The sequence below is a fragment of the Procambarus clarkii genome, chromosome 16 (assembly GCF_040958095.1).
Source record: "Procambarus clarkii isolate CNS0578487 chromosome 16, FALCON_Pclarkii_2.0, whole genome shotgun sequence".
Lineage (NCBI taxonomy): Eukaryota > Metazoa > Arthropoda > Malacostraca > Decapoda > Cambaridae > Procambarus > Procambarus clarkii.
In genome coordinates this window covers 25479123-25502049 of record NC_091165.1, presented here as the reverse complement: position 1 = coordinate 25502049, position 22927 = coordinate 25479123, and the positions used below count along the sequence as shown (strand labels likewise).

Sequence of the window (22927 nt, the reverse complement as noted above, 5' to 3'; positions counted from 1 at the left end):
CGACGTGGCACCTGCATGTGGAGAGTGGAGTGAAGCAGCAACACACCGCCATAGTACATAAACTGTACTTTGTTCCATTGGGTGTGAGAGGTGACGCTTACTAAACTGAGTACAGGGAAGCGAGGGCCACCAGTTTATGCCCTGCCTAATTGCTAAGTTGTACTCAACAAACCTGTTGGGCTTATCGAGGTCCTCCCCCCACCCCTCTTCCCCTAGCAAGTAATTATCAGAAGACGCCAAACCTGAGAGACTATGCACCACCATCTTCTATCGAGGGACAATCGGGAAGCGAGACATTCAACCCTCCCTCCCTCCCTTCAACTAGCAAGCGACTGATCTTCCCAGAAATGGAGCGGAGGCATGTTGGAGTATTAGGAAACTTACCTAAATGTTTAACCCTGTCCGGGAACCGAACCTTGGACCAATCGGTTGTGAGAGGAGAGGGCTAACCCGTGGCCAAGTGGTATTTTCTAATTTATAGTTTTACCTGGGTAAAGAGATCGAATAAATAAAGGGAGGCATAAAAAGTCAGAGGAGAGGACATGTAATGAAAAAAAGGCGGAGCAAAAGAAGTAAAAAAAGAGAGATTGAGAAAAGATTGAGGAAGAAGGGAGAAGTCGGTGATGGCGGGCCGCCAGTAAACTGTGAACCCTGGCCTCTAGCCTCCACTGGACCTTCGTTTTCTGTCCACAACAACAATGGCAGACTCGCATAAATCAAGCCAGATTGTCTCCGTCCTCTTCCAATCCAAAAACGGGATGTTGCTCGCACTTTTTTCTGGTGCTCGTGTCGAAAAAGAATGTCTGTCGCGGTGTTTTCTTGGGATGCATTGTGTTCATTATTTGTTGTGTGTTTTTTGTTTTGTACATGTGTGTGTGTGTTGTACTCACCTAGTTGTGCTTGCGGGGGTTGAGCTCTGGCTCTTTGGTCCCGCCTCTCAACCCTCCCACAGCCCTCCTGGGTGTGTATGTGTGTGTGTTGTTACCTAGGGTGTGCAGGGTTGATCTTTAGTTACTGGGCCCCAAGTTTTTCAGATGTGTACCACCTGTTTTAGTAACTCCCGGCCCTCTCAGAAACCTTTATTTCTTTATTAAATAAGCCAATATTGACTAGAAGCAAGTGCGAGAACGGGTTGCCAGCTCACATTACTTGCCACAGCCGACGACCGAGATTCGTGGGAAACGCAGGTTCGAATCCTCGTCACGGCCCTTAGTGGATTTGTTCATTGGTGGGGAAGATTACCTGGTCCACCCGGCCTGGTGTAAACCCCCTCGCTGCTTCGATTGACGAAGATTAAGCCACCCGAAAGGTGGCACGGGCACGAATAGCCCGTAGGTGGTGGCCCTTTTGAGCCATTATTAGTATCATTAAATGATACTGGAGATCTGTGGAGGTGCGCCTGCACCCTGCGTGACGGGAGATGTCTCCCGTGCTCGCTGCTTCACACCTGTCTGGAATATATAACAAAGTTGTACTCATTTGTAGTAACTTAGGGGCTATTCATGCCCGTGCCACCTCTTAGGTAGCTTATTTTTTATCGCTCAATCCATTTGTAATATCGTTGTTTCTGAGGATGCTAAGGTGTTACTTTAGTAAAACGCGTCATTTAGTAAACCTCATATAAGACTCATTGACGTGTCAAATTCAGCGCATTGATCGCTCAACTTCTTTATCTTTCTCAAGTTGTTCTTTTTTATAGAGACGAGTCTGGAATCATTAAGCTAAAACCTCGGCATCCTCCTCCTCCCTCACTACCAAATTACACAAAAACAATAAGAGAGCGAGCTGAGAGTAGACATAATCTCAGAAGTAACACAAGAAGCTCGTGTGAATAGAATAACAGCAGCAGCTGATGGTAAGTTAACAAACCTAAGAATATCATTTAAGAATCTAAATTAGGAGGCTTTCAGGTCCATATACACTGCCTGTGTGTGAGCATTACTGGATCATATGCAGAACCAGCATGGAACCCCCACCTTGTGAAGAAAAGAAGAAACTTTAAAAAGTTCAGAGGTATGCAGCTAATTAGCAAGGGAACCGAGAGGCCTCGGCTATAAGGACAGGTTGAGGGAACCCTCAAAGTTTGGAGGACAAGAGATAGAGGGGATATGATTGCTACATACAAGATTCTGATGGAAATAAAGTAGACACAGGAAACCTATTTAAATTAATTGAAGATAGGACAAGGAACATCGGTGGTAGCTGGATACAAATGAGTTGTAGAGATATAAGGAAGCTCTCGTTCCCTATACGATTGGCTGGCACACACAGTGCATTGACGGAAGACGGTCTTGAAGCTAATTCCATCCACAACTTTCAGAAAAACCAATGATGAAAACGTTAGTGTTGAAAGAGGTAATTATCTCACCAGGTATAAAGATGTACATCTCGCTCCCTCCCCCCCCCTGTGCCAGGTAAGTTCACTACGGGCTCACCATAGCCCGTGCTACTTGCCCCGCTCCTGTGCCAGGTAAGTTCACTACGGGCTCACCATAGCCCGTGCTACTTGCCCCGCTCCTGTGCCAGGTAAGTTCACTACGGGCTCACCATAGCCTGTGCTACTTGCCCCGCTCCTGTGCCAGGTAAGTTCACTACGGGCTCACCATAGCCCGTGCTACTTGCCCCGCTCCTGTGCCAGGTAAGTTCACTACGGGCTCACCATAGCCCGTGCTACTTGAAACGTGTTGAGAGTAGCTTAATCTATAACAACAACAACAACATCCCCCGTAGTCACTGGCAGGTAAACACACCGCTAACAAGCACGAGCCTTCATGGTGGTGCCTTGAATTGTCGCAAATCTTAAGGAGGCACTAAGACCTCACCTGAATATTTAAGGCGCCGTGGCTTATCGCACCTGTCTTAACACTTGTACCACATCTTAGCACACCTGCCTATCTAAGACTGCAAAGATTTCCAACAAGATTAGCAGCAAAGTTAAGAGGAATAAACTACGATTTAGCTTGAAACTAAATCTCACAGCCCTAGAGGAGGACAGACAGACTGTTGACCAGACCACACACTAGAAGGTGAAGACACGACGACGTTTCGGTCCGTCCTGGACCATTCGCAAGTCGATTTCGGTCCAGGACGGACCGAAACGTCGTCGTCTCTTCACCTTCTAGTTTGTGGTCTGGTCAACATACTTTACCCACGTTATTGTGACTCATCGCCTGCACAGACAGACTGGTTAAGCAATAACGCAACAGGTACAACAAGGCTGGTCAGCCGGGCATAAGGAGCTAAACCTCACATCTCCGTTAGTCACTGATAGTCCAGCACACACAGGTTGAGTTGGTTGAGAGGCGGGACCAAAGAGCCAGAGCTCAACCCCCGCAAGCATAACTAGATGAGTACACATTACCCTCTCACCGGCTGGGAGGTGGAATCAACGCCACCTTTCCTTCCTTCCCTTGCGACGGCCTGGCCTTCCCTTCCACACCCCACAGCCACCGCCACGCCTCACTTACCAGTGTGTGAGGGTGCCAGTAACGAGAGAGAGGGTCGTCGACGGCACCTCCTCACCGAAGGGACACTTGGAACGTCTCCTGACACCAGCCAGGTACAGTTGCTGCCCTCCACCACTCTACCTCTGGTGTGTGTGTGTCCACTGGTATCACAGCCTGCAGTCTAGAGCCATGTATAACGCACGTCTGAGCTAGAAAGTCGCATACATTAGCCAAGTGGATGAACCCATAGACAGAGACCAACACAGAGGGACAAACCACCCACTAAACGTGCACGACAGTTGCCGAGGCTTAACGACCACGAACAACCATTATGGCACCAAAAGTTGTGTTCTGATCGACCAATGTCGCCAGACCAGCTCTTTATTGGTGGAGGGGAAGGGGGGGTTAGTGTGGGGTTGAAAGAGCATCATTGAGGTTTGGTGTGGGAGGAAGGAATATGTAGGGTATAGCCACCTCTCTTAACAATACCTGTGTGTGTGTGTTGCTTCTGTTGTTCTCTCTGTGCACAACTGTGCATTCTCGTGCGTAATTACCTAAGTGTAATTACCTAAGTGTAGTTACAGGATGAGAGCTACGCTCGTGGTGTCCCGTCTTCCCAGCACTCTTTGTCATATAACGTTTTGAAACTACTGACGGTCTTGGCCTCCACCACCTTCTTCCCTAACTTGTTCCAACCGTCTGTTCCTGTGTGTGTCCACCTGTTTGTGTGTGTTCCACTATGTATCCTGTGTACTCTGTTCTTACCTAGTTGTGCTTGTGTAAGATGAGCTACGCTTCTTAGGTTCCCCGCCTCTCACGTCAACACATGAAGCGGTGTGTGGAGCCTGCTTCCCCCCCCCCCCCCCCACTTCTTCGTGTATTCCACTAGTTCACTATTGTGGCCACTGACGGCATTTACGGTGTGTCCGTGTCTTGCGAACTTAGTTTCCACCCGTGTCGCCCCTTGTTCGTGCACCGCCCACTCTAAGATACATGTTATGTATTCCCTGGGCATTGTGTATGTTGTGATCATGTCTCTGATGAAGATTAAGCCAGCCAAGAGGTGGCATGGGCATGAATAGCCCGTAAATCATGTCTCTCCTAAGCCATCTCTCTCTCCAAGTGACGTGAGGTTTAAATCCTTTAGTCTTTCCTCGTAAATCATATATTTACGTTCTAGCTACAGCAATGTAATTAAACCCCGTGTAACTATCACAAATTTCAGGTAAATCAAACCTGTAATTATTAATTGACTAGTTCACCTCAAATGTTAATTGCTGAGCCTGTAGAACATTGGAGTCCTGAACCCATTATGTAACTGTAACCTTTTAATTAAACTAGGTTAACCGAAACTATGAATACACTGTTAGTATACATAGTAACGAGCTATGTAACTAGCTCATCAGTACTGTAACTTGCTTATAGTTCAACGAATATTGAAGTCTAATATCCGAGTCATTACGGGCCCCCGTTTCCTTTCTCAGTAACCATTCACAGGTGGTGGACCCCACTCAAGGGATGGGAGTGGTGGGGTCCACCACCACTCACAGGATGGGAGTGGTGGGGTCCACCACAACGCCACTCACAGGATGGGTAGTCTTCCATCGTATTCATCCTCATAATTACTATATGATCCGGTGTATCCTTCTGTGCTTTCGTCCGTGTGTCCCCTGTGTATCCCACTGTCCCCCGTGTATCTCCCCCCATGTATTCTCCCCATGTGTGGCCTTGTGACCCATGAGAGCTCCCCCTCGCTGCTCTTGCTCCCCTCATGAAGGTCGAGGCCGTAAACCTTGCTTCTTATACTCCTTATTAGGGCGGTATTTATGTGCCCGGCCACACGACCCACCCTGACGATGGGTGTGGTTTGTGGGCGGGAGTGTGTGTATGTGGCGTGGGCGGGGTGTGTGTGTGGCGTGGGCGGGGTGTGTGGCGTGGGCGGGTGTAGACGTGCTGTTCGGAGCTATGGTAGTGTGTGTTAGGGGGGAAGAGAGACTCCCCTCCTTCAATACACCAGCAGTGACAACATAGAGAGAGCTAGAGGTGTGTGTGTGGTGCCGCAGGCGACACGAGGCAGGACAGACCCTGGTAATAAGGGATAACTGATGGCTTAATGTCTCAGGGGGAGGAGCCATGATGGACCAGGATAACAAGGTCGAGACGAAGGGGAGCAGAGATAACAAGGCACAAATTTAATCTCCCCCTCCCAGTTGTCAAAGTTTCTCTTCAGTCTACCCTCCCGTTGTCAAAGTAGATAAGTAGATATTCACCACATCGCCAGCGTAAGGGGTCATTACTGGAGGCTCACAGCTGGCCCTTCACTAATGAAGACCTCGACAAGCTTTCCGTGTGACCTTTGACCTCAGGTGATGGGTGACCCCGACAGGTGTGAGGCAGGAACCCCACCCCCCTCCTCCCCTTATCTTCACACATATCAACTCGTACAGATAAGGGTTAAAATTTTAGATACTTAACCAGATAGTTCACGTGGCTAGGCCTGCTAGGTATTTATGCAGCCAATCACCATTCATCAACTCCCAGCGACTCTGCGCTGGGCTTGGCAATGGGATTACCTAGCACCAGTGCATTGACCTAGACATTGGACGTTGACACACTGCTGTTGCAGCCATGCACACGGCCCTCACTCACATGTTGCACCTTGCAACCATGTTGATATGTCTAATCGGAACAAGGAAGCCAGCGATACGCGTAAACAACCTGTCCTCACATTGTCAGAATTGACAGTATTGTGATGATAGTTACAACGCCGCTCTGGCGACGTCTCAGCCTGGATGGTTTCCTAGTTTCGTAACCCATTAATAAACTAATGGGTTTAGATATTTGAAGAATTCCCTCAAGGCTAGTAATGAATTACCTTCTCGGTGGTACTCTCCCCAGGGGAATGGGACCTAAATAAATGGGGCTCGCGCTCTGAACAATTAAACAAGCTACTCGATTAGAATTAACTATCGTCGTTATCGGTACGGATCGAGGGATTCAGTGTTATGACTGCACGATAACAGCCAGAATCGTACCCCCGTTTTTCCTAGGCTTTCAGTTGTATTCCTAGGTATCCACATGTAAAGTCAAACCACGCTATTGACATCTTTTTGAAGTCATACTGGGACCTAATAGGACTGGCGGTGATATTGGCAGCCTGGCAAATGGGTATAGGGGCATAATAGAGTAACCTACTGGGGGACCTGTAATTGTAAAATGGTTAAAAACAAAAAAAACTGGGTTACATGATAAGGAGAGTCATTGCCGCAGCTTTTATCTAAAACATGCAAAGTCGGATTGTGTTGCCACAACTCAGCCCCCTGGCGGCTGCCACAGGCGCCACAACACAGCCCCCTGGTGGCTGCCACAGGCGCCACAACACAGCCCCCTGGTGGCTGCCACAGGCGCCACAACACAGCCCCCTGGTGGCTGCCACAGGCGCCACAACACAGCCCCCTGGTGGCTGCCACAGGCGCCATAACACAGCCCCCTGGTGGCTGCCACAGGCGCCACAACACAGCCCCCTGGTGGCTGCCACAGGCGCCACAACACAGCCCCCTGGTGGCTGCCACAGGCGCCACAACACAGCCCCTTGGTGGCTGCCACAGGCGCCACAACACAGCCCCCTGGTGGCTGCCACAGGCGCCACAACACAGCCCTCTGGTGGCGTGTCCGTGAGCTCACTTGTCAGGGCCTCACAGAAGAGGTCTCAGGTCTGGTTACAGCCACGCCCCGACACTGTCATCTGTCACTGTCTCGAACTCTGATTTTCCCTTTTCATTTCAATTAGGGAAGAGTTATCTCGTTCAGCGTGTCCTGGCTTACCCCCCCTAACTAACCGCTTCCCCTTCCACAGTGATTGCTTCCCTCCAGGCTTGCCTGCTCTCCTGCCCAGCCGAAGGAGACAGCCGCCACTGTGAGTTGTGTGAGGGCGAGGCGGGTGGCGGCGTGAGGCCAGCCGCCCCCATCACCAGCACACACACGGCACCCATTAATGCAAAACACCCATCAGCCAGCCATATGATATCTCCGCCACCCGTATACGGTATCAGTCAGTCGCCCATGCATGGGGTAGTGTCTGAGAGTGAAAGGGCGGGTGGCGGTGTAGGGGAGACACTATGGATTACTCTTATTGGCCTCCGCCTTTGACATAGGCTAAAGACCAGACGTTTTAGGCTTATACTTGCCTCATTCTGCGTGTGGGGGAACTGTGTATGGAGTCTGCCTCCAATGGATTCCATTTGTTAACTTGTTAATGCCTCTGTGGATAATTTTGGTTCTCTGTTTCCACCACCAATGTGTCTATACTTATTCTATCAATTCCCCCTTGTGAATTTTGTATGTGGTAATCATGTGTCCCCCTAACTCTTCTGCCTTCCAGTAACGTGAGGTTTGATTCATGCAGCCTTACCTCGTAAGTCATGCCTCTTAGTTCTGGGACTAGCTAGTCTGGTTGCAAACCTTTGAACCTTCTCCAACTTCGTCTTGTGCTTGACTAGGTATTGACTCAACACTGGAGCCGCATATTCGAGGATTGGTCGGACATACGTGATATACAAAGATCAAATGATTTCTTACACAAGTTTCTAACTGCAGTTCTGACGTTAGCAAGTCTTGCATACGCCGCTGATGATATCGTTTTGAGGTGGAATTAAGGTGACAGGTTGGGTGTGATGTCTACCCTGAGATCCTTCTCTCTGTCCATTTCAAGGAAGATTTCATCTTCCATTTGGTATCTTGTGTCCGGCCTCCTGCTCCCTCCACCTGGCCTCATTACTTAACTACTAGAGTTTCACTCCAGTAAATGTAATTTGTTAGCTTATTCCAGAGTATTTACGTTTGTGTGTATTCACCTATATGTGCTTGCATTTCAATGAAATTGACGAAGTTTACTTCCCTACTTCCTTCCTTCCTTCCTTCCCCTCACACTTGCTCACTCCCCTCATTTATTTTGCAATCTGTTGTAGCATATATATATTTACTTTTGCTTCCCAAAGTAGGCGATGTAGCCCCCTTGGGGGGCGCTGTGGGCATGTTTTTGGCAGTGCAGGATTGATCACTGCCACGTGACATCATATTAGATCATAATAACGCGAGTGAATGTACACAACTGGTGTAGAGGGCGCTGGAGATCAGCTCACAGAACCAAGCGGGGAGAGGTAAACAGGTTTGACAATCGCTTCTTTTATGAATCTTAACTAGATACATCAAAGTAGTTTTAATGTCTGTTTCATCTAACTGTTTCGCTCCAAATTTGATCACAAACTGTTTAAATTATTATTTATTTATTTATTTATTTATTTATTTATTTAGAGAGAGAGAGAGAGAAAGAGAGAGAGAGAGAGAGAGAGAGAGAGAGAGAGAGAGAGAGAGAGAGAGAGAGAGAAAGACTGGTCACTTGCCTATACACAGACACACTACACTAAGGTTAAGTACTCAATAACCCACTACACTATATGCAATAGAATACACCTTTAAACCTGTCTATGTAGTCGAGGCGAAAATGTATCCATGCTGGTTAGCTACGTAATAATTACTTGCTGTAAAGACTCTTCAATCACCTGCGGTTGAGTGCTCAATAACCCGCTACACTGTGTGGAGTGTAACCCATCTTTAACCACACGCAGCACACAATAACACACACACACACACTGTTTACCATTTTAAATGAATAGCCTCGTCCGGGGCAGGAAGTAATGTGACCCTTTCGCAGACTTTTGTTAGTTTTCGTTCATATTTCCACATTTCTTCTTCCAAATCTTATCCAGTTTTTCTCGCAGGTCAATATTATCATCTGTTTTCTTCTGTCTCTTTATTTGGTGAGTAGTTCTACTGTATTTTCGTAATTTCCACCACTAAAGTTATCATATATTGTTTCTATCCTTCATTGTTGAAGTAACCGCTGCATGACCCAAAAGTGCAATATTTTATTGTAAACAAGGTTTTTATTTTTTTTTCTGTCTGTACACATGTTTCTGTGCATGTGTCTGTGTTGACGTGACTGTGTGCACGTGTCTGTGTACACGCGTGTATGGGTGTACACGAGTCAGATATATTATGTTTTACATGATATCTCTAATACCTTTTGAACTTTTGTTGAAGCAATTTGTCGTAATAACCATTAAAAGCCGAGTCTAGCCCTAATTAGGTGTCGGCGGGCATAGCTTGCATATCAATCGATATATTTACATAATTAATTGCGTTCTAGGTATCAACAGGAGAACCCACTCAGACCTCAGGCTGTAACTGGCATTAGGACAATGGGTCTTATTGAGGGGTTCAGTAGTCCTCCTGCTGCTGCTGGGGCCTCTCTAACCTGCGCCAGGCCCTACTCCTTAGGGTTATAAATATATATATATTTTATAATATATGCGGTGAAACCACATTTGAAAAATCAGAGAGTGCTGAACGCGTTTCCGGCTCAATTCGTCTTCATCAGAGCAAGATAGAGTGGACTCTAGGACTCTGAATAGGGCTCTATATCTTGCTCTGATGAAGGTGAAATGAGCAGAAAACGCGTTCAGCATTCTCTGATTTTTCAAATATGTTTTTTGAGTATATATATATATATATATATATATATATATATATATATATATATATATATATATATATATATATATATATATATATATATATATATATAAAACGTCATCCTCAGCAGCTAGAGTAAAAGCGTTGGAACTGTTATTTTAGAAATTTATTGTAGTTATTCTACATATTGTAGATAAGTGTATTTTGTATATAATCATGTATATTCCCCCGTCAGTGCTGGAGGTGTGTGTGTTCGACCTGTCCTTGTGATTTACCACTATAACAAATCCTAACTTGTAGCCTAACTAGAAACATATAAACCTAAGCAATCCACATAACCCTTTGAGTCCGATGCATAGAAAGGTGTGTATATACTGATCGAGCTCTTGGATCCCCATCATCGTTTAATATACTGATTTCTGACCTATTTGTCTCTTCATATCTACTACCCACACACACACATATATATCCCCAGCTAATAAATTACCGGGTATTTTTGTATTGCTAGGTGAATAGAGGCATCAGGTGAAATAAACACCAACCATTTGTTTCTGCCTCGGCCGGAAATCGAAACCGGGTTCCGTGGAATGCGAATTCCGAACGGTGTCCGCTCGGCCGGGAGGACCCATGTGTATATGTGTGTTTCTGCGTGCGTGTGTGCATGCTAATTAATTCTGGCGAACAGATAGTTAGCTCTTGGGCCCGCCTCCTCACTTTAACTTTCTATGTTATATCTAGTTGTGGAGAGTATAATTGGCTCAATTACCTGTTGATGCAATCACTTTGGACACGCTCTGAGAGTGTGTCGTGCATGCGTGATCACCTCCAGTGCTCCTCACTGTAGCATCCAGACTCAGCTCTTGGACTTCGCCTCTCCAGTCGTCGGTCAATTTATGCAATGACTCCCAGCATCTATGTCTTCTCTCCTGTGTAGTTGAGGATGGAGGCGGCATCTATACTGCTTCCTCCTCTGCCAGTTGCTGCCATTTTGCGGCAACTCTTGCACTACCGGGGTAAAGAATTACATTCTCATTTCTCTAACGGAGCTGGTCGGCCGAGCGGACAGCACGCTGGACTTGTGATCCAGTGGTCCCAGGTTCGATCCCGGGCGCCGGCGAGATACAATGAGCAGTTTCTTTCACCCTATGCCCCTGTTACCTAGCAGTAAAATAGGTACCTGGGTGTTAGTCAGCTGTCACGGGCTGCTTCCTGGGGGTGCATGGAGGCCTGGTCGAGGACCGGGCCGCGGGGACACCAAAAGCCCCGAAATCATTCTCAGAATAACCTCAAGATAACCCATCTTCATCTTCTGGAGACGTGTTCATCACCCCCTCTGGCCTTATGTGTCACTATCACCATCACCACTGGTGATAGTGACTATCACCATTATGGCCCACCTTCACCATCCATCTTCTCTAGCCTCACTATCGACCTTGGTGCTGCCCAGCCTATCCCTCGTCCTCTGCTGCCGTCCCAAGTCTACCTATCCTATCAACTCAACCAAAATGTCTACCTATATGAGAGAGTGTATATTTGGAGATCAGATGCTTGGGGCTAGCCTAACCAAAATTTGTAGGGGGAATGCTCTGGGGTACGGGACGGACATAGGCTGGTAAGAGATAATATATTGTTTTATGTGTGTAACCCCCGAGGTGTGTGACGTCACGATGACGTTGTAATTTTATCACGGCTCAGGGTTAGATTTTATTGGCTGTCCCTATCCTCCAAGACGCGTCCCTTTCCCCTTATACCCTCCAAGACGTGCAGGCGATGAGTCACAATAACGTGGCTGAAGAATGTTGACCAGACCACACACTAGAAGTTGAAGGAACGACGATGTTTCGGTCCGTCCTGGGCCATTCTCAAATCGATTGAGAATGGTCCAGGACGGACCGAAACGTCGTCGTCCCTTCACCTTCTAGTGTGTGGTCTGGTCACCCTCCAAGACGCATCCCTCCCCCCCCCCCCTTACCCTCCAAGACGCGTCCCTCCCCCTCCTTACCCTACAAGACGCGTCCCTCCCCCTCCTTACCCTACAAGACGCGTTCCTCCTTACCCTTCAAGACGCGTCCCTTCCCCCTTACCCTCCAAGACGCCTCCCAGTTCGCCCTTCCGTCCGGTCTCTGGGGTAAAAATTGCATTATTCCTTTCCCTTGGTCTGCTCCTTTGAGATAATAATGTGCGGGTCCTCCGGCTAATGTAATCCTCTCCTCCAGCCGCCCCACAACACCTTCCCTATTGGCCTGAGTGACGGTACTCACCTACATGTGCCTCCTTAGCCACTTTTTTAGCTCCTGGGCCCTGCCTTTCAGTCGCTGGTCGTTGCCTATTCCATTATCTGCTCTTGAAACTACCTCCCCCCTCTGTAGTTGATTCCCCGTTACTCACAGTTACTGTGAAGAAGTGTTTCCTTGTCTGTGTAGAGCCCACCTGAGCTCCTGGGCCCCAGCCCACGCCCTCTTGTCTTGCCATCTTCTTGGTAAACATTTCGTTTTGGCTACATTGTCTATATAGCTCTAACACTCTCGTTCTTGTCTCTATATTTCTCGCTGGGAGGAGCAGCCTCGTCGTTCGCTAGTCTAAGTTCACTTGTAACTTTGTAGCAAATCTTTGGAGAGATTTTCCAATTTTGTTTTGTGGTGTTTTAAGTGTATATTCCAGACTGGGGATGCATAATGTATATTCCAGACTGGGGATGCATAATGTATATTCCAGACTGGGGATGCATAATGTATTAGAGGTGTGACGTTGGTAGTGATCAGGAGGACCGCCTGCCTTGTTCAGCAACCCCAGGAGGATATGCATGTTTGCCAGGTTGCACACGACGCTGATGGTATTCTGTTCTTATTATACTCATCATGTGATGGTGGTGGTGGTGTACTTGTTTCGGGTTTTCTTTACCACCAAATGCTGTAATATTTATAGAGTGCTTCACTGTGTCTCTTCTGATTCTCATGTACTCGCAGTTTTCCCTTTGTGCTGGAGGGCGTCTAACAGCTGGGTGGACAGCGCTTCGGATTCGTAGTCCTGAGGTTCCGGGTTCGATCCCCGGTGGAGGCGGAGACAAATGGGCAAAATGTTTCTTTCACCCTGATGCCCCTGTTACCTAGCAGTAAATAGGTACTTAGGAGTTAGACAGCTGCTACGGGCTGCTTCCTGGGGGGTGGAGGCCTGGTCGAGGACCGGGCCGCGGGGACACTAAGCCCAGAAATCATGTCAAGATAACCTCAAGAGAGATTGACGATAGGAATCGTTGCAACCCGTTCTCGCACTTGCTTATAGTCAATATTGGCTTATTAATAAAGTGCATATGTGACATACTAATTTATTGTGAATATTTTAGTATGTGAAGATAAGCATCTTATTGCTTCTTAATTACAATTATTACTTAACCTATTATAGGTATAGGTTAATTAATAATTGTAATTAAGAAGCAATAAGATGCTTATCTTAACATACTAAGAAGGTTAGGTAAGGCCGGTGTTTTCTATGAAGCTTTTCAAGGTAAACTAAAATATTCACAATAAATTAGTATGTCACATATGCACTTTATTAATAAGCCAATATTGACTATAAGCAAGTGCGAGAACGGGTAGCAATCGTTCCCCCAGCTCTCTCTCTCTCTGTGTCAGTGGAGCCTCACACCTCTCCCAGCTTCCCTCATCTCTACAATAACAAACATTCCATTTGCCAAGCTGGACGTGGGGAAAGTCCGACCGTCCGACACACCGTAACTGTCAGTCCCACCAACTGAGCAGCTTGTGATGTCTTGCCTGGTGTCGAGCCAGCGTCTTGTCCACCAAGGCACCAGACCTCGGTGGTGTGAAGTGCCTCTCGTATCGTGCACACAATCTAATTGTCCCCGTGTTCGGATCTCCGCTGACATTTGGCAGTATCGCTAGCGGTTATAATTCGGGTCAAGATAGTTTCCGTAACGTCCTGGTCGAGGACCGGGCCGCGGGGACACTAAAGCCCCGAAATCATCTCAAGATAACCTCAAGATAACGTAGGGTTTATTCCCAGCGGGTCGTTGTGTATACAAACTCGTTCACAAACATTTTATTTTCCAAACTGCGGAGACTTAGGTTCGTATCCCCTGTCGGTCTGTGACAGTGATTCCTGCAAGTGTGATAGCGGCTCCGACATTTATCAGCCTCGGTGCCCTCGATATCGTAGCAGGACGACATCTTTTTCAAAGAGGGAGGTGGTGGAGCACAAGACGTCGTTAAGATAACATCATTTCTCCCACACCCCAGACTTATCTGTCCGCCACACTCACACACACACTTTTCTCCTCCGCATTTTCTCAACGTTATGTCGAATAGAGCTTCTTTATGACCACCATTCACAAAATTCAATTCTTATGCCGATGATATTAATGTCTTGTTGTTATCCTGCGCTTGTTATCCTGCGCTTGTTATCCTGCGCTAGTCAAATATATTGTTTTTCTGCTTGCTTGGCCGCAATTTGCTACTTGATAAAGCCATCTCCCTCCTGAAACTCCTCAGTTAAAATTATTTCCGTATTATCCTGCTTGCTGCTGTATATATATATATATATATATATATATATATATATATATATATATATATATATATATATATATATATATACATTTTAATTTCTGCAATAGCAAAAGTTGATAAGACCCTCAACTCCCCCTCGTGATCTATTGGTTATATCGATGTGAAGCTCTCAAGACGTCTCTTAATTCGAAATTCTGCTGAAGGATGATTGAAGGGAAGGTGGTGGCGAGAGAGATGGGTGAAGAACAAGAGGAGGAGGCAAAGATGGCTGTAGGGCAGCTGGATGGTCTGTACACCTTCAAGGGAAAAGATTTGTCCCTAATGAAATAAAATGGCAGAGTGAGAGACAGAGACAGACTGTGTGTGTGTGCCAGAGAGAGAGAGAGAGAGAGAGAGAGTGAGAGAGAGACAGAGAGAGAGATGGAGTGGCTGGAAGATTTAGTAGCAAATTGCTTCTAAGTAATTAATTTTGGGCAAGTATTCCCCCGAGGGATTGTGTGCTCAGGGATTTGTGTGTGTATCCTCACCTATCCCAGCTCCCGGTTCCGGCTCTCAGGCACGTCCCTCGCCAGATGTAGTGACTCCCAGCCGTCTCAGTTCCTATCGCATCTTATTCTGAAGTTCTGGACGGCGGTCGATTCCTAGCCTGGTGTTACGGATTTCCTTTTCTCGTTCTTCTCACCTCCTACACGAGCTGTTTTTAGTGTCTACCCTTGTCCCTACCTCCTCTTATTTTCTCTACTCTCTGCGTGTGTTGAGCTTCTGCTCTTGGGCCCAGCCTCTCAACCTTTAATCGACATGTCTTTAGGTATCCGAATTGGGGTCTTTTCTTGCATCTATTTATTTAGATGCAGATTTATTATTTTAGATTTAGAGATTTATTTAGATTTAGATTTATTATTTATACAAGCTCGTATGGAGTCTGCCTCCACCACTCCACATCCCTGGTATGGAGTCTGCCTCCACCACTCCACATCCCTGGTATGGAGTCTGCCTCCACCACTCCACATCCCTGGTATGGAGTCTGCCTCCACCACTCCACATCCCTGGTATGGAGTCTGCCTCCACCACTCCACATCCCTGGTATGGAGTCTGCCTCCACCACTCCACATCCCTGGTATGGAGTCTGCCTCCACCACTCCACATCCCTGGTATGGAGTCTGCCTCCACCACTCCACATCCCTGGTATGGAGTCTGCCTCCACCACTCCACATCCCTGGTATGGAGTCTGCCTCCACCACTCCACATCCCTGGTATGGAGTCTGCCTCCACCACTCCACATCCCTGGTATGGAGTCTGCCTCCACCACTCCACATCCCTGGTATGGAGTCTGCCTCCACCACTCCACACTCGGTGTATGAAACAATTTTGAGATCAAACGGCGAATATTTTGTGATTTGGTGATAAACATGATTAAATGTTCGCGCCTCTCAAGTGAACTAAACTGATAAATTCAAAACTCAGCGAAGTAAATAAATTGATTCAGGACTTAGTTTAAACTCAATTTATCTAGTTTAATCGCACAGTATATCGAATTAATCATCAAGGATGTATACTAATCTGTGCAAGCCAAGTAAATATTGACATAAGATACGGCGAATTTTTACAGATTTAAGGAAGAACGCGAAAATAATGAGAGGAGTAATGTAGTGAGTGGGAGGACTGGGGGGGGGGGGGGGGGAGGGGTACATGTGAAGTGTTTACATAGGACCGGTGGACCGGTGGACCACTGGACCACTGGACCGGTGGACCCAGCTGACCACGAATTTCATTCATTCACAGGAGCCGCGAGGGACACGTCTTGTACTTGTTCGTTGATCAACAGTCACAGGATAGAGAAAAGGTGGGTCACAGTTAGAGTAGATAAGGATAGAGGGATGTAGAGCAATGGATAGACTTGCTCCTGTAGATGAAGAACAATGAACAGACTTGCTCCTGTAGATGAAGAACAATGAACAGACTTGCTCCTGTAGATGAAGAACAATGAACAGACTTGCTCCTGTAGATGAAGAACAATGAACAGACTTGCTCCTGTAGATGAAGAACAATGAACAGACTTGCTCCTGTAGATGAAGAACAATGAACAGACTTGCTCCTGTAGATGAAGAACAATGAACAGACTTGCTCCTGTAGATGAAGAACAATGAACAGACTTGCTCCTGTAGATGAAGAACAATGAACAGACTTGCTCCTGTAGATGAAGAACAATGAACAGACTTGCTCCTGTAGATGAAGAACAATGAACAGACTTGCTCCTGTAGATGAAGAACAATGAACAGACTTGCTCCTGTAGATGAAGAACAATGAACAGACTTGCTCCTGTAGATGAAGAACAATGAACAGACTTGCTCCTGTAGATGAAGAACAATGAACAGACTTGCTCCTGTAGATGTAGAACAATGAACAGACTTGCTCCTGTAGATGAAGAACAATGAACAGACTTGCTCCTGTAGATGTAGAACAATGGATAGACTTGCTCCTGTAGATGAAGAACAACAAAGAGAGTTGCTTGGAACTCTTGAACATCTAAAATAACTCGAATACGTCCAGATAAGAGTTAAAAATTCGAATATAAACGCGAAAATAAAACTTTATAAAAGTTTAAAGGCAAAATATATAAAAAAGTGTAGAAAAAGTTGAAAGAAAAAAAATCTGTAGCGAATGAGAGGAAGTGTGGAGGTGTTGGAGCCCGGACCCGGGGCCGAGGCTGACAGATGCCGCCCAAGGGAGCGCCGCAGACTTGAGACGAGAGATATCTTACTTCATATCTCGCAGCATATTTGTTATTTTGGTTATCCTGGTTGATATCTTATGTTCTCACTCGGTGGCATGTTTGGAACAACTAGTAGGTGTGTGGGGGGCGGGGGGAATGGTGTCTGTTAACCCCCATTAGTCTTACCATTATAGAGTATATGGGGAACTTTGGTCCCCATCACCACCACTACACCAGCCACTACCACCATCACTACACCAGCCACCACCACTACAACCACAACCACCATCACCACCACCACCAGCCACCAGCCACCACCACCACTACAACCACAACCACCACCACCACCACCGTCGCCACCAGCCTCATCTCATCCCAATAACTGGAAGGCATCGATAGAATAGTTTGTTTACGAGTTGAAGCCCATTAAAAATGATGTATCAAGACAGAGTTTCCATTAATTACAGAACATTGAGCGGTCGAGGCGACTCAACCGGCCGCTGGTGCTGCTGGTGGCGGGCCGGCCGTGGCCACCCGCTGGGAGCAGGCCGGCCAGCCAGCCAGCCATCCGGCTCGTGGCTGGCTATAGCCACTCACTAGGGCTTAGGCTAGCAGGCCGTTTGCTGGGATCTCTTAGGTTAGAGATCTAGCAGGTTTAGGCTAGTTTCGAGCGCGGAAACCCAAGCAACAGCCGCCAAAGGTAAAGCAAGGTGCTAGGCTAGGCACTAGCCTAGCACCTAGTACTAGCCTAGACAACGGAGCTAGGAGCGTGTCTGGACCCAGCAGAGCAAGCAGACGAGGCGGAGGCGATGGTAACAGTACCAGAACACTCACATTATCATCACTTGACCCAACACCAATTCATAAACAAGTACAAAAAGATATACACATGGAGCACATATAGCTACACATGGCGCACTGCGAGGCTTGTGTCTGTGTTTCCTGACATTTTCACTCCTCTAACTTAACCCGTCGCTCAAAAATGATAGAGGGAAGGTAGGTCAATTCCCCCCTAAGTATTTTATATGTGTGGGAACCGACCTGTGAGATTTATATTTATTTAATTTATATGAATTTATATTTTCGTTAATTTATATACTTCGATAGCAATTTGTATAATGATAAGTGGACTGTATTTCTGCAATAATCTCATAATCTCACAAATCGATCCTCTACACATTAGGGGGGGTTTATATTACACATATGCAGCCAATCAAACTACAGTAACTACATACATTGAAGAGGTTCCTTATCTTATAGTACAGCAGGTTAGTCCACCAGGTATAACTAGGGTGTAGACACCAAATTATCCTCTTTGAGGTAGCTTCTATCACCCAGTAACTGGTGCACATAATCTTGCATCCTCGTCTTGACCTGTCAAAAGGGCGCTAACTGTGAAGCCAGAATCCTATATATGACAAGTATATCAGAGAAAACAGTACATGGAACATGAGGACCTGGCTTAATTACCTTTAGTTTGAGGCTTCCATGTGATCTAACCGGATAACCCTACCCAATGACATTAATGGCCACTAATGATAGATAATGGGTTTCGGATAGACACTTAACTTGAATTTGTAGACAGCGTGTTGATAATGGTACACTTTTAGTTTCCATAACACTACGTCCAAGTAAATTTAACAGGAGCCGAATTTGCTCCCGTGTGAGCCTCTGGTCTAGTATAAACAATGGCTGCCCCTTCCTCCTCACTCTGACGCCTGGCCTACATTGTCCAGATTTCAGAACGTGATAGAAGGGTCACATTTACTCTACTTTAATATTGATAATTAAGTTAATTTATATAAGATGTTTTTATAATGGTAAAGTCCAAAGACTAATGTATTTAAGAATAATTCCCACCATAATAGGTGGTGAATTATAATAGTATGTGGTGATGATATCCCGTTTTCTTTAGATGGTAATTCCACTACAAGTTACGTTTTCTATGGGTAACTTGTTGGTAATACAGCAGCAAATATTATCTGTCTGTATGATATATTAAATGGTGTCGGATTTTCCGACAATATGCCTCTATCATATCTCCCATCTTTACTCTTTTTCTAGCACTGTCAGGTTTAGTTCCTTCAGTCTCTCTTCCAGGCTGTTATACCTGCATAAATAATATCATGTGCTGCATACATTTAAATATGATAGCCATTCTACAAGAGTCCAGATATCATAATTGACGACACTTTTAATCCTGTTATTTGATTCAGGGATAATATTCGCCTTGTATATGGTATAAGGTATAGCTTTTCAAACTTGGTAACTCACTGTCCTCACTGGTGATGTTATCTTCTTGAGGTAATCTTGAGATGATTTCGGGGCTTAGCGTCCCTGCGGCCCGGTCCTCGACCAGGCCTCCTTTTTGTTATAACCCCCCCCCCCTTCCCCCTCCCCAGGAAGCAGTCCGTAGCAGCTGTCTAACTACCAGATACCTACTTACTGCTAGGTGAACAGGGGCATCAGGGTGAAAGAAACATTTTGCCCATTTGTCTCCGCCGGCACCGGGGATCGAACCCGGAACTTTAGGACTACGAATCCGAAGCGCTGTCCACTCAGCTGTCAGGCGCCCTAACGTCACTGCTATTTCAAAAATATATAAAATGTGTATGTCAAATTGATGCCATAGTTCCATTCTGGTAAACTATATTCAGAAAGACATTAAAACTACAATTTTTTTTTTCTACAGTTAAAGAAAAGATTCACTTTAATATTCATCTTAATATTCTGTCAAAAATACTTTGTATGCTGCTAATGACATTATGTATATATGAGTATATGGTAAACTTTTTCTAGTATATCCGGTGGGATATACTCAGGTGAACGCTGTCATAAACAGACCGACGTCAATGGCAGAAAGCCCTTGCACGGAAGAATGTAATTTACGGGTTTATCTCCGGGAATTTCGGCTCTAAAAAATATATATATATATAATTTTTTTTCCCCAAAACTAAAGGATAAAAAACTATTTTTATTTGAGGAAAGACAACGGCTGTGTTTTTTTTTATAATACATTATCTCTACTGATATTAGTTTTTTGGGGGTTGGATATATCGGTAGAAATATATATATATATATATATATATATATATATATATATATATATATATATATGGCACAACTCTCCTAAACACGAGAGTTAAGTATACAACTTTAGAACACTTTCCCACCAGGAGACTCGAACCCTAGCCAGCACAGAAGCCTTCCAGCAACTGGCATAACAGGTACGCCTTAACCCTCTCCACCACCGCTCAGACCCTTAAAAGAGATGGTAATTTCGGAGTATTTTACTTTAACTTTACTTTACTTTACTTTTACTTAACTTTTACTTTATTTAAATACTCCGAAATTCGGAGTAAATACTCCGAAATTACCATCTCTTTTAAGGGTCTGAGCGGTGGTGGAGAGGGTTAAGGCGTACCTGTTATGCCAGTTGCTGGAAGGCTTCTGTGCTGGCTAGGGTTCGAGTCTCCTGGTGGGAAAGTGTTCTAAAGTTGTATACTTAACTCTCGTGTTTAGGAGAGTTGTGCCTTAAGCAGAGACACTGTGTCTTCCCATATTAACAGGGACTTGATGAAATTAACGTCTAAATGACCCCTCACTTGCTCTGGTGCTCTTGGGAGGTGTTGATCTTTGGGGTATTTAAATACTCCGAAATTACCATCTCTTTTAAGGGTCTGAGCGGTGGTGGAGAGGGTTAAGGCGTACCTGTTATGCCAGTTGCTGGAAGGCTTCTGTGCTGGCTAGGGTTCGAGTCTCCTGGTGGGAAAGTGTTCTAAAGTTATATATATATATATATATATATATATATATATATATATATATATATATATATATATATATATATATATATATATATATACATATATATATTTTGTTTTTTGGGGGGAATCTGTATGAGTCATTATCGTTGAGTGTAGAGGAGCTGATGTTAACTATAGCCTCCTATCACTTTAATTATAGCTTCCAATCTCTTTAATTATAGCTTCCAATCCCTTTAATTATAGCTTCCAATCCCTTTAATTATAGCTTCCAATCCCTTTAATTATAGCTTCCAATCCCTTTATAGCTTTCAATTCCTTTCATTATAGCTTCCAATCCCTTTAATTATAGCTTCCAATCCCTTTAATTATAGCTTCCAATCCCTTACAGTATAGCTTCCTGCTCTTCTTTCTGCTTCCTTTTAATTACTCTGATGTCAGCGACAGAGAAATAAAATGCCTCGTTTGGAAGGACTTTTGTTGGTTAGCGTGCAGACTGTATTTCAATCGTAGCGCTTTTTCACAATCATCCAAATGGCTGAACCGCGATTATTGAATTTGTTGGTTGGAAGCCCCCATCCCCCACGGGAACCAGAGGCGGGTGGGTTATGCTGCTCGGGAGGATGACATTTTGTGTAGAGTAGAGCCTATTGGGCTGGCTCTACACCCACCAGGCATTCCAACCTTCGACGGAGAGTGAGCCCGCTGGTAGAGCAGAATGACCCCGTTCGTTGAGCACAGTGAGCCCTCTCGCTGAGCGCTCATACTAGCAATAAATGTGGACTGAAAGTCATTGATTGCAATAGCAGCTATAACCCGTCATGAACAGGACTGAACAACGTGGTGTGGTCTTGGTACTACTGTTGCAGACCCTGTCAAGATGTTGCAAAGGTCAGCTGTGTGGTTTGTAAAGACTGAAGCTTTAAAGACTAGGGTCGTAAAGACTGGGATCATAAAGTCTTTGATCTAAACAATATCACCCACACGGGAGACATCTCCCGTCACGCAGGGTGCAGTCGCACCTCCACAGATCTCCAGTATCATCTATTGATACTGGTGATGGCTCAAAAGGGCCACCACTTACGGGGTATTCATGCCCGTGCCACCTTTTGGAATCAATCAATCTAATATCACCCACGTCACCCGCCAGCACGTGCTTCGGCTCCCAATATGAACAAGTACAACAACAACAACAAAAGCATTTTGAGGATATAACTCTTGTCTTTCTACAAGTAATAATAACAACTTCCTACAATCTTCCGGTCACTGAGTCGCGTCAAAAAGAAAGAGATCAGAACTTTTGGTCAAATTGAATTTCCTGCTTTCGGGAATTTTTAATACAAATATGAAATGTATAACAAGAGTCTGGAAAACTTTCTCGTGTGATCGTGAAAGTCTCTCATAGTCGTTATCTCCCCGGGGGAAGATAACCTCTATCCTCCCCAGGGGAGATAACCTCTATCCTCCCCAGGGGACATAACCTCTATCCTCCCCAGGGGAGATAACCACTTTGTCTATGACTCGTGAATTTCTCAACCATCTAATCATGGCCTGTCATTCTCTTAGTATTCATTGCGAACATTTCCTCTTTTGTTTTCCAATCAATACACGTCATTTCCCCTAAATATCTTAAATCATGTCAAGATAACCTCAAGAAGATAATATTTCTTACTAATTTTGTATCGGCTGCAAGCATCGACATCAACCCCTGTTGGCGGGTCATTTACAAAAAAATGAGAAATAGTATTGGTCCCAGCATCGATGTTGGGGCACTCCGCTTGTCACCGTACGCCAGTTTCTGTGACTCTTGTCTGTTAGGTAATTCCTTACCCATGTTAGTGGGTAAGGAATTACTCCCGCCAGCCTGTCAGGCTTGTGTGGTAAGCTGGTTAATCTGGTTGATCTTGTGAGGTACTGTGTCAAAGGCATTCTGGCAGCCCAGGA

The 22927-nt window shown here is 45.5% G+C and overlaps 1 protein-coding gene across 2 annotated transcripts in view; it reads left to right on the top strand.

The window, feature by feature from the left end:
* The window catches only part of LOC123759969 (post-GPI attachment to proteins factor 2), a 41240-nt gene extending 23645 nt beyond the window's left edge, over positions 1 to 17595 (top strand). The window contains exon 10 of one of the 2 annotated variants that reach the window (XM_069325329.1): positions 16289 to 17595. In XM_069325329.1, coding sequence (XP_069181430.1) covers positions 16289 to 16324 — 36 coding nt within the window. In that variant the 3' untranslated portion in view covers positions 16325 to 17595. The remainder of the gene's footprint in view (positions 1 to 16288) is intronic. The other variant, XM_069325332.1, reaches the window with a different exon arrangement.
* Positions 17596 to 22927: the final 5332 nt, after the last annotated feature.